The sequence below is a fragment of the Pristiophorus japonicus genome, chromosome X (genome assembly GCF_044704955.1).
Source record: "Pristiophorus japonicus isolate sPriJap1 chromosome X, sPriJap1.hap1, whole genome shotgun sequence".
NCBI classification, from domain to species: domain Eukaryota; kingdom Metazoa; phylum Chordata; class Chondrichthyes; family Pristiophoridae; genus Pristiophorus; species Pristiophorus japonicus.
In genome coordinates, this window is record NC_092010.1 from 41107630 (window position 1) to 41133621 (window position 25992).

General features: G+C 52.3%; 1 protein-coding gene across 1 annotated transcript in view; it reads left to right on the forward strand.

Moving 5' to 3' along the window:
• LOC139240889 (low-density lipoprotein receptor-related protein 1-like) overlaps positions 1-25992 on the forward strand; it is a gene marked incomplete at its 3' end in the record, with an annotated part of 408599 nt that overhangs the window by 321923 nt on the left and 60684 nt on the right. The window contains exons 22-27 of the mRNA XM_070869393.1: positions 7753-7847; positions 9589-9738; positions 12939-13076; positions 14739-14864; positions 20108-20239; positions 24999-25133. Of these exons, the coding sequence (XP_070725494.1) occupies positions 7753-7847; positions 9589-9738; positions 12939-13076; positions 14739-14864; positions 20108-20239; positions 24999-25133 (776 nt within the window). The remainder of the gene's footprint in view (positions 1-7752; positions 7848-9588; positions 9739-12938; positions 13077-14738; positions 14865-20107; positions 20240-24998; positions 25134-25992) is intronic.

The window sequence follows — 25992 nt, forward strand, 5'->3', positions numbered from 1 at the left end:
AGAATTATTCTTGTATCTTTCTAAACGACCTGCAAAATACTGATCCAAATTATGAATGTTTTATTAAAATATTCTATTCACGCAAAGGTTCCAGCTTCAAAATGTTCAGTGCTCCATTACATCTCAAACACTCCAAAACAAAAAGCACGTCTGTTTAACGACTCATCTGAAAGACGGCCCCTCTGACAGTGCGGCGCTCCCTCAGTACTGCCCCTCCGACAGTGTGGCGCTCCCTCAGTACTGCCCCTCCGACAGGGTGGCGCTCCCTCAGTACTGCCCCTCCGACAGTGTGGCGCTCCCTCAGTACTGCCCCTCCGACAGTGCGGCGCTCCCTCAGTACTGCCCCTCCGACAGTGCGGCGCTCCCTCAGTACTGCCCCTCCGACAGTGCGGCTCTCCCCCAGTACTGCCCCTCCGACAGTGCAGTGCTCCCTCAGTACCGTCCCTCCGACAGTGCAGCACTCCCTCAGTACCGTCCCTCCGACAGTGCGGCGCTCCCTCAGTACTGCCCCTCCGACAGTGTGGTGCTCCCTCAGTACTGCCCCTCCGACAGTGTGGTGCTCCCTTAGTACTGCCCCTCCGACAGTGCGGCACTCCCTCAGTACTGCCCCTCCGACAGTACGGCGCTCCCTCAGTACTGCCCCTCCGACAGTGCGGCACTCCCTCAGTACTGCCCCTCCGACAGTGCAGCACTCCCTCAGTACTGCCCCTCCGACAGTGCGGCACTCCCTCAGTACTGCCCCCTCCGACAGTGCAGCACTCCCTCAGTACTGCCCCTCCGACAGTACGGCGCTCCCTCAGTACCGCCCCTCCGACAGTGCGGCACTCCTTCAGTACCGCCCCTCCGACAGTGCGGCACTCCCTCAGTACCGCCCCTCCGACAGTACGGCGCTCCCTCAGTACTGCCCCTCCGACAGTGCGGCACTCCCTCAGTACCGCCCCTCCGACAGTGCGGCGCTCCCTCAGTACCGCCCCTCCGACAGTGCGGCGCTCCCTCAGTACTGCCCCTCCGACAGTGCGGCACTCCCTCAGTACTGCCCCTCCGACAGTGCGGCACTCCCTCAGTACTGCCCCTCCGACAGTGCGGCGCTCCCTCAGTACTGCCCCTCCGACAGTGCGGCACTCCCTCAGTACCATCTATTATTCTGGGGAGATAATATTAATATCATGAACGCGGGTGCTCCGTGTGGGTTATTGCGTTGTCATTCAAATCCTCCCTTCCTCTTGCACCCCCCCACCCTCCCTCCAAGCCCCCAATCCACCCCACCCCAGCTCTCTACGACTGCACAGTGACTTGCAACGAGATACTGAGGAAGATTTAGACGGGTAGCTTTTCAGCCTCTAAGTGCTCCACCTGGTGGCTGGGTTTCGAATTGCTGAAAAATCGCCACTTCCGACCAACTGCGGGGTGTTTCATCGAATCGTGGAGAAAGTTTGGCCCATCGAATCTGCGCTGACTCTATCCCAGAGCAATGCCGTCAGTCTCTCTCTTTCCCCCCCCTCCTCGCTCTTTCCCCATGTCCCTGCAATTTGTTTTCCTTCAAGAATAGATCCCATTTACCTAAGAACATAAGAAATAGGAGCAGGAGTCGGCCATTCGGCCCCTCGAGCCTGCTCCGCCATTTAATACGACCATGGCTGATCCGATCATGGACTCAGCTCCACTTCCCCGCCCGCTCCCCATAACCCTTCACTCCCTTATCGCTCAAAAATCTGTCTATCTCCACCTTAAATATATTCAATGTCCCAGCCTCCACAGCTCTCTGGGGCAGAGAATTCCACAGATTTACAACCCTCTGAGAGAAGAAATTCCTTCTCATATCAGTTTTAAATGGGCGGCCCCTTATTCTAAGACCATGCCCCCTAGTTCTAGTCTCCCCCATCAGTGGAAACATCCTCTCTGCATCCACCTTGTCGAGCCCCCTCATAATCTTATACGTTTCCATAAGATCACCTCTCCTTCTTCTGAACTCCAATGAGTAGAGGCCCAACCTCCTCAACCTTTCCTCATAAGTCAACCCCCTCATCTCTGGAATCAACCGAGTGAACCTTCTCTGAACTGCCTCCAAAGCAAGTATATCCTTTCGTAAATATGGAAACTAAAACTGCACGCAGTACTCCAGGTGTGGCCTCACCAATACCCTGTATAACTGGAGCAAGACTTCCCTGCTTTTATACTCCATCCCCTTTGCAATAAAGGCCAAGATACCATTGGCCTTCCTGATCACTTGCTGTACCTGCATACTAACCTTTTGTGTTTCATGCACAAGTAATGTACGCTCCTGCGAGTCTGCTCACAATGTTTGTAGAGAGCTGTTGTATCGTGATTGGCTTAGCCAGTCACGTGCTGTTCACAGTACTCAATAAAACCCCAGACAGTTGGGTTCGGGGGATTCACGATGGGGCAGGTGGTTGTGAGCCTGGTGGATGAACCGGTAATGTATAGTGTGATTGTTAAACCTTTGCTAATAAACCAACTGGTTCGTAATCGCAATGTGTTGCTATGAATTCTTAAGCAAAGAACCCATGAAGCAAATACATTACAGAAGGTTCATGTCTCCACCTCCCTTTCAGGCAACACATTCCAAATTCTAACCACTCGTTGCGTTTAAAATAAAAAGATTTACCCTCACGTCATCTCTGGTTCTTTTGCCAATCGGTTTAAACCTGTGCCCTCTGCTTACTGACCCACCAGTCACTGCAAACCGGTTCTCTCGATTTACTGTCTATCTTCAGCAACGCCTCGATTTCATCCTTGTTTACAAACCCTTCCATGGCCTCCTCGCCCCCTCCCTATCTCTGTAACCTCCTCCAGCCCCTACACCCCTCCCTATCTCTGTAACCTCCTCCAGCCCCTACACCCCTCCCTATCTCTGTAACCTCCTCCAGCTCCATACCCCTCCCTATCTCTGTAACCCCCTACACCCTTCCCTATCTCTGTAACCTCCTCCAGCCCCTACACCCCTCCCTATCTCTGTAACCTCCTCCAGCCCCCTACACCCTCCCTATCTCTGTAACCTCCTCCAGCTCCGACACCCCTCCCTATCTCTGTAACCTCCTCCAGCCCCTACACCCCTCCCTATCTCTGTAACCTCCTCCAGCCCCCTACACCCCTCCCTATCTCTGTAACCCCCTCCAGCCCCTACACCTCTCCCTATCTGTGTAACCTCCTCCAGCCCCTGCACCCCTCCCTATCTCTGTAACCTCAACAAGCCCCCTGCACCCCTCCCTATCTCTGTAACCTCATCCAGCCCCCTGCACCCCTCCCTATCTGTGTAACCTCCTCCAGCCCCTGCACCCCTCCCTATCTCTGTAACCTCCTCCAGCCCCTACACCCCTCCCTATCTCTGTAACCTCCTCCAGCCCCTACACCCCTCCCTATCTCTGTAACCTTATCCAGCCCCCTGCACCTCTCCCTATCTGTGTAACCTCCTCCAGCCCCTGCACCCCTCCCTATCTCTGTAACTCTCTACACCCCTCCCTATCTCTGTAACCTCCTCCAGCTCCTACACCCCTCCCTATCTCTGTAACCTCATCCAGCCCCCTGCACCTCTCCCTATCTGTGTAACCTCCTCCAGCCCCTGCACCCCTCCCTATCTCTGTAACCCTCTACACCCCTCCCTATCTCTGTAACCTCCTCCAGCCCCCTACACCCCTCCCTATCTCTGTAACCTCCAGCCCCTACACCCCTCCCTATCTCTGTAACCCCCTCCAGCCCCTGCACCTCTCCCTATCTCTGCAACCCCATCCAGCCCCTACACCCCTCCCTATCTCTGTAACCCCATCCAGCCCCTACACCTCTCCCTATCTCTGTAACCCCCTCCAGCCCCTACACCCCTCCCTATCTCTGTAACCTCCTCCAGCCCTTACACCCCTCCCTATCTCTGTAACCTCCTTCAACCCTTACACCCCTCCCTATCTCTGTAACCCCCTCCAGCCCCTACACCCCTCCCTATCTCTGTAACCCCCTCCAGCCCCTACACCCCTCCCTATCTCTGTAACCTCCTCCAGCCCCCTACACCCCTCCCTATCTCTGTAACCCTCTCCAGCCCCCTCCACCCCTCCCTATCTCTGTAACGTCCTCCAGCCTCTACACCCCTCCCTATCTCTGTAACCTCCTCCAGCCCCTTTACCCCTCCCTATCTCTGTAACCCCCTCCAGCCCCACAACCCCCCGAGATCTCTGCACTCCTCTAATTCTGCCCTTCTGACCATCCCTGATTATAATCGCTCCACCATCGGTGGCCGTGCCTTCTGTTGCCTGGGCCCCAAGCTCTGGAACTCCCTCCCTAAACCTCTCCGCCTCTCTACCTCTCTCTCTAATTCAGGACGCTCCTTAAAACATGCCTCTTCCTGCCCTAATTTCTTCTTTTGTGGATGATATTCCTGTGAAGCACCTTAGGACGTTTCACTACATTAAAGGTGTTACATAAATCATCATCACAGGCGCTCCCTCGAAGCGAGGATGACTTGCTTCCACGCCAAAAAAAGGGATGAGTTCCCAGGTGTTCCGATGAAGGACCTAATATTCCGGATCCCGAACTACATCCTGAAGGGTGGAAGATGCCTGTGGGTGGATTGTTTTAACGTGGGGTGACCGTTGCACACCAGCCACCACACGGGGCTTGACAGAGCGAGGTCTTTGGTCCAGGGGCAAGGGTTAACCAGGACGACTGGAGACCAGCTCTGCTGCACGGACCCAGTGCGCGCACATATCGCACAGTGTGGGCTGGTCCGTGCTGCCCCTGGGGCCCTCGGCTCTTCTGGGCCCCGATCACGTCCCTCTACGAACTCTCGCCGTTCCTTCGCCCCGACCTCACCACTCCTGCTGTACCTGCCCGCACTGCAGTCAGCCGTCGCCCTCCTGCAGCAGATCACGCTGCTCCCTGCACTGGTATACCGCCACACGCTGTTCCCTCCAATGGCCCCGGCCTGCCGATGGTCTTGCAGGCTGGGACCATGCCAATTTCCGGGTATAAATACAAGTTGTTGTCTAAACGCTTTGTGTTGGTCCTGAGACTGGGAACTCCAGCCCGGTGTGAACATCATATGCACGGTGTTGCTGGTGCCTCGTAGCGTGGACAAGGGAGAACCAGTGGATGTGGTGTATTTGGACTTTCAAAAGGCTTTTGACAAGGTCCCACACAAGAGATTGGTGTGCAAAATTAAAGCACATGGTATTGGGGGGTAATGTACTGCTGTGGATAGAGAACTGGTTGGCAGACAGGAAGCAGAGAGTAGGAATAAACGGGTCCTTTTCAGAATGGCAGGCAGTGACTAGTGGAGTGCCGCAGGGTTCAGTGCTGGGACCCCAGCTATTTACAATATACATTAATAATTTAGATGAAGGAATTGAGTGTAATATCCCCAAGCTGGGTGGCGGTGTGAGCTGTGAGGAGGATGCTAAGAGGCTGCAGGGTGACTTGGACAGGTTAGGTGAGTGGGCAAATGCATGGCAGATGCAGTATAATGTGGATAAATGTGAGGTTATCCACTTTGGTGGCATAAACAGGAAGGCAGAATATTATCAAAATGGTGACGGATTTGGAAAAGAGGAGGTGCAACGAAACCTGGGTGTCATGGTACATCAGTCATTGAAAGTTGGCATGCAGGTACAGCAGGTGGTGAAGAAGGCAAATGGCATGTTGGCCTTCATAGCGAGAGGATTTGAGTATAGGAGCAGGGAGGTCTTACTGCAGTTGTACAGGGTCTTGGTGAGACCACACCTGGAATATTGTGTTCAGTTTTGGTCTCCTAATCTGAGGAAGGACATTCTTGCTATTGAGGGAGTGCAGCGAAGGTTCACCAGACTGATTCCCGGGATGGCAGGACTGACATATGAAGAAAGACTGGATCGACTGGGCTTATATTCACTGGAGTTTAGAAGGATGAGAGGAGAAACTTCTTCACCCAGAGAATTGTGAACCTGTGGAATTCTCTACCACAGAAAGTTGTTGGGGCCAGTTCGTTAGATATATTCAAAAGGGAGTTAGATGTGGCCCTTACGGCTAAAGGGATCAGGGGGTATGGAGAGAAAGCAGGAATGGGGTACTGAAGATAAGATTTGGGGCTTAATTTTGAAATTTGCAGACGACATGGAACTCAGAAATGTAGTTGACAGTGAGAAGGATGGTAGTGGACTTTAGGAGGACCGAGACAGGCTGGTGAAATGGCCAGACACATGACCGGATGAATTTTAACACGGAGAAGTGTGCAGTGATGCAGGTTGTTAGGAAGTACGATTCGAGACAGTAAGAACTAAATATAAGAACATAAGAAATAGGAGCAGGAGTCGGCCATTTGGCCCCTCGAGCCTGCTCCGCCATTTAATAAGGTTCACTCGGTTGATTCCAGAGATGAGGGGGTTGACTTATGAGGAAAGGTTGAGTAGGTTGGGCCTCTACTCATTGGAATTCAGAAGAATGAGAGGTGATCTTATGGAAACGTATCATATTATGAGGGGGCTTGTCAAGGTGGATACAGAGAGGATGTTTCCATTGATGGGGGAGACTAGAACTAGGGGGCATGGTCTTAGAATAAGGGGCCGCCCATTTAAAACTGAGATGAGGAGGAATTTCTTCTCCGAGGGTTGTAAATCTGTGGAATTCTCTGCCCCAGAGAGCTGTGGAGGCTGGGACATTGAATATATTTAAGGTGGAGATAGACAGATGTTTGAGCGATAAGGGAGTGAAGGGTTATGGGGATCGGGCGGGGAAGTGGAGCTGAGTCCATGATGGGATCAGCCATGGTCGTATTAAATGGCGGAGCAGGCTCGAGGGGCCGAATGTCCGACTCCTGCTCCTGTCCCCTTATGTTCTTAGGTAATACGATTGCGGCTGATCTGATCTTGGGCTCAGCTCCACTTCCCTGCCCGCTCCCCATAACGATTGACTCCCTTATAATTAAAAAAAATCTGTCTATCTCCACCTTAAGTATGTTCAATGACCCAGATTCCACAGCTCTCTGGGGCAAAATTCTATGAATGGTACAGTTCTAAAGGGGTGCATGAACAGAGAGACCTGGGGGTATGTGTGCACAAATCGTTGAAGGTGGCAGGGCAGGTTGAGAAGGCGGTTGGAAAAGCTTACGGTCTCCGTGGCTTTATTAATAGAGGTGCAGAGTACAAAAACAAGGAAGTTCTGCTCAGCCTTTCTAAAACACTGTAGGGAGGGTGTGAAGGCCTGGGAGAGGGTGCAGGGGGAGATTGACCAGAATGGTCCCGGGGGATGAGGGACTTCAGTGACGTGGGGAGACTGGAGAAGCTGGGGTTGTTCTTCTTGGAGCAGAGAAGGTTAAGGGGGAGATTTAATAGAGGGGTTCAGAATCAGGAGGGGTTTTGATGGAGTAGATCGGGGAGAAACTGTTCCCGGGGGCAGGAGGGTGGGGTAACCAGAGGGACACAGATTGACGATAATCGGCGATGGAACCAGAGGGGGAGATGGGGAGAATGTGTTTACGCAGCGAGTTGTTGCGATCGGGAACGCGCTGCCTGAAAGGGTGGTGGGAGCAGATTCAATCGTGACTTTCAAACCGGGAATTGGGTAAATACTGGAAGGGGGAAAATTCACAGGGCTGTGGGGGAAAGGGCAGGGGGGGAGTGGGACTGATTGGGTCGCTCTGTCACAGAGCCGGCACAGCACAGGCAACGATGGGCCCAATGGGATCCTGCTGTGCTGTGAGTTTAGCTTGCACTGTGTGTGATGTGCTGCCTCATGCTAACTCTGCCTGTTTTTCTCTCTCTCGCTCTCTCTCAGGAAATTATTTTGGACGGACGGCGATAGCCTCAATGTGGCCAACATGGATGGCACCAACACGACAGTCCTGTTCACCAACCAGAAGGGACCAGTCGGTGAGTTTCAGACATAAGGACATAAGAAATAGGAGCAGGAGTCAGCCATTCGTCCCCTCGAGCCTGCTCCGCCATTTAATAAGATCCTACAAATCCCCCGGGAGGACAGACGCACCAACGTTAGCGTCCTCGACCAGGCCAACATCCCCAGCATCGAAGCACTGACCACACTCGACCAGCTCCACTGGGCAGGGCCACATCGTCCACATGGCCCCCAGACACGAGACTCCCAAAGCAAGCTCTACTCGGAACTCCTTCACGGGCAAACGGGCCAAAGGTGGGCAGAGGAAACGTTACAAGGGACCACCCTCAAAGCCTCCTTGGCCAAGTGCAACATCCCCACCGACACCTGGGAGTCCCTGGCCCAAAGACCAGTCCGCCTTAAGTGGAGGAAGTGCATCCGGGAGGGCGCTGAGCACCTCGAGTCTCGTCGCCGAGAGCGTGCAGAAACCAAGCGCAGGCAGTGGAAGGAGCGTGCGGCAAACCAGTCCCACCCTCCCCTTCCCTCAACGTCTATCTGTCCCACCTGTGACAGGGACTGTGGTTCCCGTATTGGACTGTTCAGCCACCTAAGGACTCATTGTTAGAGTGGAAGCAAGTCTTCCTCGATTCCGAGGGACTGCCTGTGATCATGGCTGATCCGATCATGGACTCAGCTCCACTTCCCCGCCCGCTCCCCATAACCCTTCACTCCCTTATCGCTCAAAAATCTGTCTATCTCCACCTTAAATATATTCAATGTCCCAGCCTCCACAGCTCTCTGGGGCAGAGAATTCCACAGATTTACAACCCTCTGAGAGAAGAAATTCCTCCTCATCTCAGTTTTAAATGGGCGGCCCCTTATTCTAAGACCATGCCCCCTAGTTCTAGATTACCCCGCGAGGGGAAACATCCTCTCTGCATCTACCCTGTCAATCCCGTCAGAATTTTATATGTTTCTATGAGATCCCCTCTCATTCTTCTAAACTCCAGTGAATATAAGCCGAGTCGATCCAGTCTTTCTTCATATGTCAGTCCTGCCATCCCGGGAATCAGTCTGGTGAACCTTCGCTGCACTCCCTCAATAGCAAGAATGTCCTTCCTCAGATTAGGAGATCAAAACTGAACACAATACTCCAGGTGTGGCCTCACCAAGGCCCTGCACAACTGCAGTAAGACATCCCTGCTCCTGTACTCAAATCCTCTCCTGCATCTGTTAAGCTGTGTTCTCTTCTCCTTGGTGCCTGTTCTTCTTGCCTCGTCTGTGTCTGTATACATCCAGATTTTGAATAAGTTTGCCACTGTGGCGAGATTCGATCTAACCATCCATTTAACTGTTTTGGCCATGAGGTTGAATTGCTCCTGATTTGTTTGCAACCGATACTTCCATATGCTGTTAGCCCAAAAATTTGCACCTTGTGTGTGTGAGAGAGAGGGGGGGGAACCTTTGTTGGTACAGACTCAACATCTCCAAATGGCTGGATCCCCACCCTGGTCAATTGAGTTCGGAGCCTCGTAACATTGCATTGTTGTTATGCATGGTCAGTTTTTTTTTTTGTTCCTGTTGACAGGATGTCCCCAACTTTTCCAGTTTAATTCCAAAGCTTTTATTTTCAGTTCCTGCTCTGTTTTTGCTGAAGATTTGTAGCCTTATACTCCTCTTGATGCTGACTGACCCGCTGAGTACTTTTCTGTTTTTAATCCCTGTTTCCCTCTCTGTGTGTCCCGCCCCTGGTCTTAACGGTTTGTGTTCTGACTGCAGGGTTGTCAATCGACTACAGGGAGAACAAACTATACTGGATCAGCTCGGGCAATGGGACCATCAACAGGTGTAACCTGGACGGGAGTGGACTGGTGGTGATCGAAACGGTCAAGAACAAACTGACCAAAGCCACCGCGCTGGCCATAATGGGTAAGTTCCCCTCGTCCAACAAAAACTTGTATTTACACAGCCACTTCAATGTCCCAAGGTGTTTCACAGGAGTGTTGTGGATGCTGGGCAGTCAATTGCAGCTTTTTAAACTGAGATTGATAGAATTTTGTTGGGTAAAGGGATTAAGGGTTAGGTTACCAAGGCAGTCTGATGGAGTTAAGGTACAGATCAGCCATGAGCTGATTGAATGGCAGAACAGGCTCGAGGGGCTGAATGGCCTACTCCTGCTCCTGCTCCTATTTCTTATGTTCCTATGTTCCCTCCCCCCCTCTCTCGCCCTTTCCCTCCCTTCCCCCCCCTCTTCTCCCTCTCTCTCTCTCTCTCTCTCTCGCCCTTTCCCTCGAGGGGCTCAATGGCATCCTCTGAGCCTAATGTAACAGGCTCGAGGGGCTGAATGGCCTCCTCCTGTTCCTAATGTAACAGGCTCGAGGGGCTGAACGGCCTCCTCCTGTTCCTAATGTAACAGGCTCGAGGGGCTGAATGGCCTCCTCCTGTTCCTAATGTAACAGGCTCGAGGGGCTGAATGGCCTCCTCCTGTTCCTAATGTAACAGGCTCGAGGGGCTGAATGGCCCCCTCCTGTTCCTAATGTAACAGGCTCGAGAGGCTGAATGGCCTCCTCCTGTTCCTAATGTAACAGGCTCGAGGGGCTGAATGGCCTCCTCCTGTTCCTAATGTAACAGGCTCGAGGGGCTGAATGGCCTCCTCCTGTTCCTAATGTAACAGGCTCGAGGGGCTGAATGGCCCCCTCCTGTTCCTAATGTAACAGGCTCGAGAGGCTGAATGGCCTCCTCCTGTTCCTAATGTAACAGGCTCGAGGGGCTGAATGGCCTCCTCCTGTTCCTAATGTAACAGGCTCGAGGGGCTGAATGGCCTCCTCCTGTTCCTAATGTAACAGGCTCGAGGGGCTGAACGGCCTCCTCCTGTTCCTGTGTTTCGAGAACCTGACCCCAGCAGAGTGCTTGCTGAAGACTTGTGTCTGGAAGGACGCAGGCTGAATCCTAAACAGAAAACCAGTAAGTTTGCAAGCCTGCAGCTGAGTGAATTCTCGTTAATCAGCCGCGATCTCTGTGCTCACAATTCCAATAAATAATAAATGGGAACGGCTTTGTGTGGTTTAAAAAAAAAAAAAAAAAAAATGACCTGCACTGATTAAAGTGGCGAACCTCTACGTCTTGTCAGCAGCCTGTTCATCCCAAGAGTGCCCGTAAATTATGCTCCGCGATACTGCACAGCTTCACCGATTTATTAGTTTATTGATCCGGCCAGGAGTTTGCTCATAAATTGGATTGTTGCAATATAGGCCCGAGAATTGCAATTGGTGGCTTCCCACTGGTGGACACCTCCGACCAAAATGTATTTTTTACAAAAGTGGTGGTCCCAGAGGAAAGGTATACTTGTTCCAGTCGCAGCCCAGCGTAAGAGGCCCACGCATCCCAGGAACGTACGTGCAGTCTGGGATTACATAGGCCTGGACCACCCATCACAATGGCCCAGAAATTCCAGTCGGAGGCTTAAGAACATGTTGGGGTAAAAGCAGAGTCTTCTGTCCTTCGGGGTGGACTAAGCGATATAGTTAATCGACACCCCCGCCCGTCTGTTGTACAGCGACCACGGAAGCGAACACACGAAATCCCAGGTTCAACCGGCTTTTATTCCGAGCAATGCACGGGAAGGTTCGGTCGTGGAACCTCCGAAATTCAAGAGTTTTTCGAGCATAATTTGCGCAGGTTTTGGAGAGGAGCTAGCCTCTTGCAAAATCATCGCTAGGTCTATTGTTATCAGTGAAGTTACATTGATTTATTGACTCTTACCCGACGGGCTAGGAGTGGTACATACCAACTGCCCATCTCTCATCATTGTGTTGTTCCATTTTGCCCTCAACCCCAGTCTATCCAACGCCGAGGGTGTTTGTACTGGCTTCTGTATCTCTTCCTCAGCGACTTCTAAACAAACTGCTGACTTTGGCTGTTTAAGTGTTACTAAGGTTAAGCTATAGTTTAATGCGTATAAGTGTGCAATACCTGTACAATAAAGTGTTACATAGGCAATTTATAAGTTCGCTATCTTCAGCATAATTCTGACCCCCTATTTGCAACCTTACAATTTATCCCTTACAAACGTTAGAAATAGGAGCAGGAGTTGGCCATTCGGCCCCTCAAGCCTGCTCCGTCATTTAATACGATCATGGCTGATCCGATCATGGACTCAGCTCCACTTCCCCGCCCGCTCCCCATAACCCTTCACTCCCTTATCGCTCAAAAATCTGTCTATCTCCGCCTTAAATATATTCAATGTCCCAGCCTCCACAGCTCTCTGGAGCAGAGAATTCCACAGAGTTACAACCCTCTGAGAAGAAATTCCTCCTCATCTCAGTTTTAAATGGGCGGCCCCTTATTCTAAGACCATGCCCCCTAGTTCTAGTCTCCCCCATCAGTGGAAACATCCTCTCTGCATCCACCTTGTCGAGCCCCCTCATAATCTTATACGTTTCCATAAGATCACCTCTCATTCTTCTGTATTCCAATGAGTAGAGGCCCAACCTCCTCAACCTTTCCTCATAAGTCAACCCCCTCATCTCCGGAATCAATCGAGTGAACCTTCTCTGAACTGCCTCCAAAGCGAGTATATTCTTTCGTAAATACGGAGACCAAAACTGCACGCAGTACTCCAGGTGTGGCCTCACCAATATCCTGTATAACTGTAGCAAGACTTCCCTGCTGTTATACTCCATCCCCTTTGCAATAAAGGCCAAGATACCATTGGCCTTCCTGATCACTTGCTGTACCTGCATACTAACCTTTTGTGTTTCATGTACAAGTACCCCCAGGTCCCGCTGTACTGCGGCACTTTGCAATCTTTCTCCATTTAAATTATAATTTGTTTTTCTATTTTTTCTGCCAAACTGGATAACCTCACATTTTCCCACATTATACTCCATCTCCCAAATTTTTGCCCACTCACTTAGCCTGTCTATATCCCTTTGCAAATTTGTTGTGTCCTCCTCACACATTGCTTTCCGACCCATCTTTGTATCGTCAGCAAACTTGGCTACATTACACTCGGTCCCTTCATCCAAGTCGTAGATTGAAAATAGTTGAGGCCCCAGCACTGATCCCCGCGGCACCCCCACTCGTGTTGATTGCCGCGCAGTTGACCCTGCTGTTCTTTGTGTGACCAGGAGACAAGTTGTGGTGGGCAGACCAGGCAGCTGAGCAGGTGGGCACGTGCGGGAAGGATGGCTCGGATCTCGTGGTGCTGCGGAATAGCACCACCCTGGTCATGCACATGAAGGTTTACGACGAGGAGATCCAGCATGGTAAGAGTCGGGGCAAGGAGGGGACAAAGGGGGAGGTTTGTGGTGCGACCGTGAAAAAATGGTTCATTTGAGAGAGAGAGAACAAAAAGAAAGACTTGCATTTATATAGCGCCTTTCACGACCACCGGACGTCCCAAAACGCTTTACAGCCAATGAAGTATTTTGGAGTGGTAGTCACTGTTGTAATGTGGGAAACGCCAATTAGTGCACAGCAAGCTCCCACACACAGCGATGTGATAATGACCCAGATCATCTGTTTTAGTGATGTTGGTCGAGGGATAAATATTGGCCCCAGGACACCGGGGAGAACTCCCCCTGCTCTTCTTCCAAATAGTGGCCGTGGGATCTTTTACATCCACCCGAGAGGGCAGACGGGGCCTCGGTTTAACATCTCATCTGACAGCGCAGCGCTCCCTCGGCACTGCCCCTCCGACAGCGATTCATTGAATAGAAGGATAGATTCATTGATAAGATAGATAGATTCATTGATAAGATAGATAGATTCATTGATAAGATAGATAGATTCATTGATAAGATAGATAGATTCATTGATAAGATAGATCGATTCATTGATAAGATAGATCGATTCATTGATAAGATAGATCGATTCATTGATACGATAGATCGATTCATTGATAAGATAGATCGATTCATTGATAAGATAGATCGATTCATTGAATAGATAGATCGATTCATTGAATAGATAGATTGATTCATTGATAAGATAGATAGATTCATTGATAAGATAGATCGATTCATTGAATAGATAGATTGATTCATTGAATAGATAGATTGATTCATTGATAAGATAGATAGATTCATTGATAAGATAGATAGATTCATTGAATATAGATCGATTCATTGAATAGATAGATCGATTCATTGATAAGATAGATAGATTCATTGAATAGATAGATCGATTCATTGAAGAGATAGATAGATTCATTGATGAGATAGATAGATTAATTGATAAGATAGATAGATTCATTGATAAGATAGATCGATTCATTGAATAGATACATAGATTCATTGATAAGATAGATAGATTCATTGATAAGATAGATAGATTGAATAGATAGATACAATAAATAGATACAGTAAATAGATAAATACAATAAATAGATCGATAGATACAATAAATAGATAGATTCATTGAATAGATAGATACAATAAATAGATAGATAGATTTATAGATAGATAGATACAATAAATAGATAGATACAATAGATAGATAGATACAATAGATAGATAGATACAATAAATAGATAGATAGATTTACAGATAGATAGATTCATTGAATAGATAGATACAATAAATAGATAGATAGATTTACAGATCGATAGATACAATAAATAGATAGATACAATAAATAGATAGATTTACAGATCGATAGATACAATAAATAGATAGATACAATAAATAGATAGATTTACAGATAGATAGATACAATAAATAGATAGATACAATAAATAGATAGATACAATAAATAGATAGATAGATTTACAGATAGATAGATACAATAAATAGATAGATACAATAAATAACTGTAGATTTATAGATAGATTCATTGATTGGATAGTTAGATCGAGCAGCCTCTTTCGGCGCTGTATCAGTCCATGTTTGCTGATGATATTTTGCTGAGACTCTGGTTGTTTCCCCCAGGCAAGAACCCATGCAGCGACAGCAATGGGGACTGCTCCCAGCTCTGCTTGCCCACCTCGGAGTCCAGCCGGGCGTGCTTGTGTACCGCCGGGTACAGTCTGAAGAGCGGAGAACAATCCTGTGAAGGTGAGGTGGGACAGCGACAGTGGGGGGAGACAGGCCAGGCCAGCCTTGGAGCAACGGCAGCTTAACACCCTTCAGCACACAAATAACAACACAAGAAATAGGAGCAGGAGTCGGCCATTCGGCCCCTTGAGCCTGCTCCGCCATTTAATACGATCATGGCTGATCTTCGACCTCAACTCCACTATCCTGCCCGATCCCTTCATTCCCATCGTGGCCCAAAAATCTATCGATCACAGCCCTGAATATACCTTTCCCACCTGATCCCCAAATTCTGACGGGATTGGACAGGTTAGATGCAGGAAGAATGTTCCCGATGTTGGGGAAGTCCAGAACCAGGGGTCACAGTCTAAGGATAAGGGGTAAGCCATTTAGGACCGAGATGAGGAGAAACTTCTTCACTCAGAGAATTGTGAACCTGTGGAATTCTCTACCACAGAAAGTTGTTGGGGCCAGTTCATTGGATATATTCAAAAGGGAGTTAGATGTGGCCCTTACGGCTAAAGGGATCAGGGGGTATGGAGAGAAAGCAGGAATGGGGTACTGAGGGAATGATCAGTCATGATCATATTGAATGGTGGTGCAGGCTCGAAGGGCTGAATGGCCTACTCCTGCACCTATTTTCTATGTTTCTATCCCTTGATTCCCGTAGAATCCAAAAATCTACCGATCTCAGCCTTGAATATACTCAACGACTGAGCCTCCACAGCCCTCTGGGGCAGAGAATTCCAAAGATTCACCCCCCTCTGAGTGAAGAAATTCCTCCTCATCTCAGTCCTAAATGGCCGACCCCTTATCCTGAGACTGTGACCCCTGGTTCTAGACTCCCCAGCCCGGGGGGAAACATCCTCCCTGCATCTACCCTGTCAATCCCCCTCAGAATCTGGTCTGTTTCAATGGGATCACCTCTCATTCTTCTAAACTCCAGAGAATATCGGCCCAGTCTGCTCAATCTCTCCTCATAGGACAATCCTCCCACATCCCAGGAATCAGTCTGGTGAACCTTCGCTGCACTCCCTCAATGGCAAGTATATCCTTCCTTAGGTAAGGAGACCGACACTGTACACAATACTCCAGGTGTGGTCTCACCAGGGCCCTGTATAACTGCAGTAAGACATCTTTACTCTTATACTCAAACCCTCCTGTAATAAAGGCCAACATACATTTGCTGTAAACACTTGCTGTACCTGCAGGCTAACTTTCAGTGATTGGTGTACAAGGACAGCCAGGTCCCTCTGTACACCGACATTTCACAATCTCTCACCGTTTACAAAATACTCTGCTTTTCGAGTTTTCCGACCAAAGTGGATAACTTCACATTTACACACATTATATTCCATTTGTCAAATGGGTTCAAAGGCACAGGAGGGGTGGAGCAATGGAGGGGGAAAGAGGTATTTACAAAGAAAGACTTGCATTTATATAGCGCCTTTCACCCCCTCAGTACGTCCCAAAGCGCCTCACAGCCAATGAAGTACTTTTTTTGAAGTGCGGTCACTGTTGTATTCAAGGAAACGCGACAGCCAATTTGTACACAGCAAGCTCCCACAAGCAGCAACGTGATAAATGACCCAGATAATCTTTTATTTTAAAATGATGTTGATAAATATTGGCCCCAGGACAACAGGGGTGAGCTTACCTCCTGCTCTTCTACCAATACTGGCCATAGAACCTTTTACCTCCACAGGAGGAAAACGGAACCTTGGTTTAACGCCCCTCCGACAGTGCGGCGCTCCCTCAGTACCGCCCCTCCGACAGTGCGGCGCTCCCTCAGTACCGCCTCTCCGACAGTGCGGCGCTCCCTCAGTACCGCCCCTCCGACAGTGCGGCGCTCCCTCAGTACCGCCCCTCCGACAGTGCGGCGCTCCCTCAGTACCGCCCCTCCGACAGTGCGGCGCTCCCTCAGTACCGCCCCTCCGACAGTGCGGCGCTCCCTTAGTACCGCCCCTCCGACAGTGCAGCACTCCCTCAGTACTGCCCCTCCGACAGTGCGGCGCTCCCTCAGTACCGCCCCTCCGACAGTGCGGCGCTCCCTCAGTACTGCCCCTCCGACAGTGCGGCGCTCCCTCAGTACCGCCCCTCTGACAGCGCAGTACGGCGCTCCCTCAGTACCGCCCCTCTGACAGCGCAGTACGGCGCTCCCTCAGTACCGCCCCTCCGACAGTGCGGCACTCCCTCAGTACTGCCCCTCCGACAGTGCAGCACTCCCTCAGTACTGCCCCTCCGACAGTGCGGCGCTCCCTCGGTGTGACCTAACCCCATATACCCGCCTTTGCCCCATATCCCTTAATACCCTTTGGTTAACAGAAATCTATCAATCTCGGATTTAAAATGAACAATTGACCCCGAGCATCAATTCCCGTTTGCGGAAGAGAGTCCCAAACCTCTCCCACCCTTTGTGTGTAGAAATGTTTCCCAACTTCACTCCTGAAAGGTCTGGCTTAATTTTCAGACTCTGCCCCTAGTCCCAGACTCCCCCACCAGCGGGAACAGTTTCTGTCAGTACCCCATAATATCTTGAAAAATTAGATCGAGTCGCCTACTAATCTTGTACAATTTTGGGGATACAGCCCTGTGTAAGGAGGGTAGCCTGCCTGCGGATGGAGAGGTGTTTACAATTGCCCGCTCTGTTTTCCATCTATCTCCAGGGTTTGTTTAACCAGAGCTGTGTTTATGAGGGGGCTGTCTGGTTATAGATTGCCACCATAAAATATGAATGACCTTGTTCTCATTGAGCAATGGTGGTATAGGGACCGAGACTCAATGTTCCAGCTGATCATTTATTAACCCTGTGGGTGCTGGTTCCATCTCTCCTTCTGTGACCCATTTCAAAGCAAACTTTGTGGCATTCTGGGAAAGATATCGCTCAGCACGGTCAGAAATCAGCTCCGTGCTCGATTACACAGTCCACCATCGACCCAGGGTAAAAAGAAACTAGGAACTTGCCTTTCGTCTGCTCAAGATGTCCCAAAGCGATTCCCAGCCAATGAAGTATGTTTTTTTGAAGTATAGTGGCAGATGGCACCTTGGTTTGATGCCTAATTCGAAAGACAGCCCCTCCGACAGTGCGGCGCTCCCTCAGTACCGCCCCTCCGACAGTGCGGCGCTCCCTCAGTACCGCCCCTCCGACAGTGCGGCCCCTCCGACAGTGCGGCGCTCCCTCAGTACCGCCCCTCCGACAGTGCGGCGCTCCCTCAGTACAGCCCCTCCGACAGTGCGGCGCTCCCTCAGTACCGCCCCTCCGACAGTGCGGCGCTCTCTCAGTACCGCCCCTCCGACAGTGCGGCCCCTCCGACAGTGCGGCGCTCCCTCAGTACCGCCCCTCCGACAGTGCGGCGCTCCCTCAGTACCGCCCCTCCGACAGTGCGGCGCTCCCTCAGTACCGCCCCTCCGACAGTGCGGCGCTCCCTCAGTACCGCCCCTCCGACAGTGCGGCGCTCCCTCAGTACCGCCCCTCCGACAGTGCGGGGCTCCCTCAGTAACGCCCCTCCGACAGTGCGGGGCTCCCCCAGTACCGCCCCTCCGACAGCGCGGCGCTCCCCCAGTACTGCCCCTCCGACAGCGCGGGGCTCCCTCAGTACCGCCTCTCCGACAGCGCGGCGCTCCCTCAATACTGCCCCTCCAACAGTGCGGTGCTCCCTCAGTACAAACAAGGATGAAGATTTTGAAATCGAGGTGGGAACCAATGTAGGACAGCGAGCACAGGGGGTTATGGGTGAGTGGGACTCGGTGTGAGTTAGGACACGGGGTCAGTGAGCACAGGGGGTGATGGGTAAGTGGGACTGGGTGTGAGTTAGGACACGGGGTCAGTGAGCACAGGGGGTGATGGGTGAGTGGGACTGGGTGTGAGTTAGGACACGGGGTCAGTGAGCACAGGGGGCGATGGGTGAATGGGACTCGGTGCGAGTTAGGACACGGGGTCAGTGAGCACAGGGGGTGATGGGTGAGCAGGACTGGGTGTGAGTTAGGACACGGGGTCAGTGAGCACAGGGGGCGATGGGTGAATGGGACTGGGTGCGAGTTAGGACACGGGGTCAGTGAGCACAGGGGGTGATGGGTGAGTGGGACTCGGTGTGAGTTAGGACACTGGGTCAGTGAGCACAGGGGGCGATGGGTGAATGGGACTGGGTGCGAGTTAGGACACGGGGTCAGTGAGCACAGGGGGTGATGGGTGAGTGGGACTCGGTGTGAGTTAGGACACTGGGTCAGTGAGCACAGGGGGTGATGGGTGAGTGGGACTCGGTGTGAGTTAGGACACGGGGGCACCTGAGTTTTGGATCACCTCTAGTTTACGTCGGGTAGAATGTGGGAGGCCGGCCAGGAGCGCAGCGCATTGGAATAGTCAAGTCTGGAGGTAACAAAGGCACGGATGAGGGCTTCAGCAGCGGAAGAGCTGAAGCAGGGGCGGAGACGGGCGATGTTACGGAAGTGGAATGGGACGTCCCAAACTGCTTCACAGCCAATGAAGTATTTTGGAAGTGCAGTCATAGTTGCACCGTGGGGGAAGAGTTAGCATCTGTAGAATATTAGGAGGATGATGGGAGGCAATTGTGAATGGGGTAGCGAGTTGGAATGTATGAGGTAATAATCGCTGGAGAAATACCACCAACGCTGTCTCCGCAAGATCCTGCAAATCCCCCGGGAGGACAGACGCACCAACGTTAGCGTCCTCGACCAGGCCCAACATCCCCAGCATCGAAGCACTGACCACACTCGACCAGCTCCGCTGGGCAGGGCCACATTGTCCGCATGGTTCCCCCAGACACGAGACTCCCAAAGCCAGCGCTCTACTCGGAACTCCTTCACGGGCAAACGTGCCAAAGGTGGGCAGAGGAAACGTTACAAGGGACCACCCTCAAAGCCTCCCTGATAAAGTGCAACATCCCCACCGACACCTGGGAGTCCCTGGCCCAAAGACCAGTCCGCCCTAAGTGGAGGGAGTGCATCCGGGAGGGCGCTGAGCACCTCGAGTCTCGTCGCCGAGAGCATGCAGAAACCAAGCGCAGGCAGCGGAAGGAGCGTGCGGCAAACCAGTCCCACCCTCCCCTTCCCTCAACGTCTATCTGTCCCACCTGTGACAGGGACTGTGGTTCCCGTATTCGGCTGTTCAGCCACCTCAGGACTCGTGTTTAGAGTGGAAGCAAGTCTCCCTCGATTCCGAGGGTCTGCTTATGATGATGATGACGAGGTACTAATGAGATGATGTGTGTAATAACCGGGGCTGATTTTCCCCTTTCTCTGTCTAGGTGTGGGGTCCTTCCTCCTGTACTCCGTGCACGAGGGAATCCGCGGCATACCCCTGGATCCCAACGATAAATCGGACGCCCTGGTTCCTGTCTCAGGGACTTCGCTGGCCGTGGGGATAGACTTCCACGCAGGTACGCGGGCTGGGTGAATACGGATCGCGGGGTTGTGCGGGGACGGGGGCAGAATCTTAAACAGTGCGTGCTCCTGTCCGTGTGCCATGTTCAGTGTGCGAGGCTGTCGCAGGCTCAAACCGTAATAATTGGGGTGATGGGAATGGGGTTAATTGGGGAGGAGCGGTCCGTTGATGCTGAGCCTGTAGTATGTCAGTGGAAGAACCCTCGCATTGTCTGTGTCTGTGTGTGTGTGTGTGTGTGTGATTGTGTCTCTCTCTGTGTGTGTCTGTCTCTCTCTGTGTGTGTCTGTCTCTCTCTCTCTCTCTCTCTCTCTCTCTCTCTCTCTGTCTGTGTGTGTGTCTTTCTGTGTCTGTATGTGTCGCGCTCTCGCTCTCTCTCTCTCTCTGTGTCTCTCTCTCTTTCTGTCTCTCTCTCTATCTCTCATAAGAACATAAGAATTAGGAACAGGAGGAGGCCATCTAGCCCCTCGAGCCTGCTCCGCCATTCAACAAGATCATGGCTGATCTGGCCGTGGACTCAGCTCCACTTACCCGCCCGCTCCCCGTAACCCTTAATTCCCTTATTGGTTAAAAATCTATCTATCTGTGACTTGAATACATTCAATGAGCTAGCCTCAACTGCTTCCTTGGGCAGAGAATTCCACAGATTCACAACCCTCTGGGAGAAGAAATTCCTTCTCAACTCGGTTTTAAATTGGCTCTCCCCAGTATTTTGAGGCTGTGCCCCCTAGTTCTAGTCTCCCCGACCTGTGGAAACAACCTCTCTGCCTCTATCTTGTCTATCCCTTTCATTATTTTAAATGTTTCGGTAAGATCACCCCTCATCCTTCTGAACTCCAACGAGTAAAGACCCAGTCTCTCTCTCTCTCTCTGTCTCTCTCTCTCTGTGGCTTTTGCTCTCTTGCTCTCGCTCTCTCTCTCTCTCTCTCTCTCTCTCTCTGGGAGAGCCTGTCTCTGTGATCAGTGTCACTCCCTCACACTGTGTGTTCTGAAAGGACTCTCCCCTTTGTCCCATTCCACTGTCCCTTTACCACAGTGCAGTTTTTTTCCCGTTAATTGTACCTCTCACCTAATTTGTTATTTACAGGGTCACTGCAACAAATGTCCTTCTTTTGACACTTGGCAAATCCCAGAGCTCAGAACGTCCCCATAAAACTGCTGTAATTTACTGGGAATCTCATCGACACCATCCCCCACACATGGCTCAGCTCCCCCGTGTCCTAACTCACACCCAGTCCCGCTCACCCATCACCCCCTGTGCTCACTGCCCCGTGTCCTAACTCGCACCCAGTCCCGCTCACCCATCACCCCCTGTGCTCACTGCCCCGTGTCCTAACTCACACCCAGTCCCGCTCACCCATCGCCCCCTGTGCTCACTGCCCCGTGTCCTAACTCACACCGAGTCCCACTCACCCATCCCCCACACATGGCTCAGCTCCCCCATGTCCTAACTCACACCGAGTCCCGCTCACCCATCACCCGCTGTGCTAATTGCCCCGTGTCCTAACTCACACCGAGTCCCACTCACCCATCCCCCACACATGGCTCAGCTCCCCCATGTCCTAACTCACACCCAGTCCCGCTTACCCATCACCCCCTGTGCTCACTGACCTACATTGGCTCCCAGTCTGGCAACTACTCGTTTTTTTAAATTGTCCTTGTTTTCAACTCGTTCTCCCTCCTAATCTCTGTAACCCCCTCCTGTCCCCCTACACCCCTCCCTATCTCTGTAACCTCCAGCCCCCTATACCACTCCCTATCTCTGTAATCTCCTCCACCCCTACACCCCTCCCTATCTCTGTAACCTCCTCTAGCCCTACACCCCTCCCTATCTCTGTAACCTCCTCTAGCCCTACACCCCTCCCTATCTCTGTAACCTCCTCCAGCCCCTATACCCCTCCCTATCTCTGTAACCCCCTCCAGTCCCTACATCCCTCCCTATCTATGTAGCCCCCTCCAGCCCCGACACCACTCCCTATCTCTGTAACCCCCTCCAGCCCCTACACCCCTCCCTATCTCTGTAACCTCCTCCAGCCCCTACATCCCTCCCTATCTATGTAGCCCCCTCCAGCCCCTACACCACTCCCTATCTCTGTAAGCCCCTCCAGCCCCTGCACCCCTCCCGATCTCTGTAACCTCCTCCAGCCCCTACAACCCCTCCCTATCTCTGTAACTTCCTGCAGCCCCTACACCCCTCCCTATCTCTAACCTCCAGCCCCCTACACCCCTCCCTATCTCTGTCACCTCCTCTAGCCCCACAGCCCTGACACCCCTCCCTATCTCTGTAACCTCCTCCAACCCCCTACACCCCTCCCGATCTCTGTAACCCCCTCCAGCCCCTACACCCCTGCCTATCTCTGTTACCTCCTCCAGCACCCTAAACCCCTCCCTATCTCTGTAACCTCCTCCAGCCCTACACCCCTCCCTATCTCTGTAACCCTCTCCAGCCCCTACACCTCTCCGTATCTCTGTAACCTCCAGCCACTACACCCCTCCCTATCTCTAACCTCCAGCCCCCTACACCCCTCCCTATCTCTGTAACCCCCTCCAGCCCCCTACACCCCTCTCTATCTCTGTAACCTCCTCCAGCCCCTACACCCCTCCCTAACTCTGTAACCTCCTCCAGTCCCTACACCCCTCCCTATCTCTGTAACCTCCTCCAGTCCCTACACTCCTCCCTATCTCTGTAACCTCCTCCAGCCCCTACACCCCTCCCTGTCTCTGTAATCTCCTCCAGTCCCTACACCCCTCACTAAATCTCACCACCTCTCTCCTCCTTTAAGACGCTCCTTAAAACCTTCCCCTTTGAACAGCCTTTGCAGACCTGTCCCTCGTATCGGTTTATGTGTCTCGGTGTCCGATTATGTTAATGCTCCGGTGTGGCCTTGGGACTTTTTATTACAACAACAACAACGTGTATTTATATAGCGCATTTAACGTGGTAAAACGTCCCAAGACGCTTCACAGCAGTGTTACAAGACACAACAGATAAATTTGACACCGAGCCACAAGGAGAAATTAAGGCAGATCAAATTAGCGCAGTTGATCAAAGAGGCAGGTTTTAAGGAGCTTCTTGAAGGAGGAGAGAGATGTAGAGAGGTTTAGGGAGGGAGTTCCAGAGCTTGGGGCCCAGGCAACAGAAGGCACGGCCACCGATGGTGGAGCGATTATAATCCGGGATGGTCAGGAGGGCAGAATTAGAGGAGCGCAGAGATCTCGGGGGGGTTGTGGGGCTGGAGGGGGTTACAGAGATAGGGAGGGGTGTAGGGGCTGGAGGTTACAGAGATAGGGAGGGGTGTAGGGGCTGGAGGAGGTTACAGAGATAGGGAGGGGTGTAGGGGCTGGAGGAGGTTACAGAGTTAGGGAGGGGTGTAGTGGCTGGAGGAGGTTACAGAGATAGAGAGGGGTGTAGGGGCTGGAGGAGGTTACAGAGATAGGGAGGGGTGTAGGGGCTGGAGGAGGCTACAGAGAGAGGGAGGGCTGTAGGGGCTGGAGGAGGTTACAGAGATAGGGAGGGGTGTCGGGGCTGGAGGAGGTTACAGAGAGAGGGAGGGGTGTAGGGGCTGGAGGAGGTTACAGAGATAGGGAGGGGTGTAGGGGCTGGAGGGGGTTACAGAGTTAGGGAGGGGTGAGGAGGCCATCGAGGGATTTGAAAACAAGAATGAGAATTTTGAAATCGAGGCGTTGTTTAACCGGGAGCCAATGTCGGTCAGCGAGCACAGGGGGTGATGGGTGAGTGGGACTTGGTACGAGTTAGGACACGGGGCAGCGAGCACGGGGTGATGGGTGAGCGGGACTCGGTGCGAGTTAGGACACGGGGGCAGTGAGCACAGGGGGTGATGGGTGAGCGGGACTCGGTGCGCGTTAGGACACGGGGGTAGTGAGCACAGGGGGTGATGGGTGAGCGGGACTGGATGCGAGTTAGGACACGGGGTCAGTGAGCACAGGGGATGATGGGTGAGTGGGACTGGGTGTGAGTTAGGACACGGGGCAGTGAGCACAGGGGGTGATGGGTGAGTGGGACTGGGTGTGAGTTCGGACACGGGGCAGTGAGCACAGGGGGTGATGGGTGAGCGGGACTGGGTGTGAGTTCGGACACGGGGCAGTGAGCACAGGGAGTGATGGGTGAGCAGGACTCGGTGTGAGTTAGGACACGGGGAAGTGAGCACAGGGGGTGATGGGTGAGTGGGACTGGGTGTGAGTTAGGACACGGGGCAGTGAGCACAGGGTGATGGGTGAGTGGGACTGGGTGTGAGTTAGGACACGGGGTCAGTGAGCACAGGGGGTGATGGGTGAGTGGGACTGGGTGCGAGTTAGGACACGGGGCAGTGAGCACAGGGTGATGGGTGAGTGGGACTGGGTGTGAGTTAGGACAAGGGGCAGTGAGCACAGGGGGTGATGGGTGAGCGGGACTCGGTGCGAGTTAGGACACGGGATTAGTGAGCACAGGGGGTGATGGGTGAGTGGGACTGGGTGCGAGTTAGGACACGGGGTCAGTGAGCACAGGGGGTAATGGGTGAGCGGGACTGGGTGTGAGTTAGGACACGGGGTCAGTGAGCACAGGGGGTGATGGGTGAGCGGGACTCGGTGTGAGTTAGGACACGGTTGGTGTGTTGAAGGTGCTGTCTCCTGGAAGAAGCACTTGCTGCTGGTTCCCCTGGGTGCTGCGTGTGGGATCTTGCTGCTCCAATGCTTCTCTCCGATGTCCGTCAGTTCCATTTAACTCTTGTTTCTCCCCTCCTGCTCCCACCCTGCAGAGAACGACACCATCTACTGGGTGGACATGGGGCTGAGTGCCATCAGCCGAGCCAAGCGCGACCAGACCTGGCGCGAGGACGTGGTGACCAACGGCATCGGCAGGGTCGAGGGTATCGCGGTGGATTGGATTGCAGGTGAGAGTGGGGCACAGGAGAGCGGGGCAAGGTGCGCGGGGAGGGAGTGGGGCATAGAGAAGGTGAGGGAGGGGGGCGGAGGGGCACAGGGAGAGCAGGGGGAGGGAGAGGGGCGAGGGAGGGAGAGTGGGGCACAGGGGAGAGTGGGGCGAAGGAGGGAGAGAGAGGCACAGAGCGGGGTGAGGGAGGGACAGCGGGGCACAGGTAGAGTGGGGTGTTGTGTGCCCTGCGATTCCATCTCGTTTGTGTATCCTGTGTGAGCTCACCTTAAGGTGCTTTAAGAACACCAGTAGCATTCAGCCCCTCGAGCCTGCTCCGCCATTCAATAAGTTCACGGCTGATCTTCCACCTCGACACTTTCCCGGTCGATCCCTCGATTCCCTTAATATCCAAAAATCTCTCGATCTCAGCCTTGAATATACTCAACGATTGAGCTCCACAGCCCTCTGGGGCAGAGAAGTCCAAAGATTCACCACCCTCTGAGTGAAGAAATTCCTCCTCATCTCAGTCCTAAATGGCTGAGCCCTTATCCTGAGACTGTGACCCCTGGTTCTAGACTCCCCAGCCCTGGGGGAAACACCCTCCCTGCATCTATCCTGTCAATCCCCCTCAGAATCTGGTGTGTTTCAATGGGATCACCTCTCATTCATCTAAACTCCAGAGAGTATGGGCCCAGTCTGCTCAATCTCTCCTCATAGGACAATCGCCCCATCCCAGGAATCAGTCTGGTGAACCTTCGTTGTGCTGCCTCGAAGGCAAGTGTTATTGTATTTCCTTCATGGGTTCTTTGCTTAAGAATTCATAGCGACACATTGCTATTAAGAACTAGTTGGTTTATTAACAAAGGTTTAACAATCAC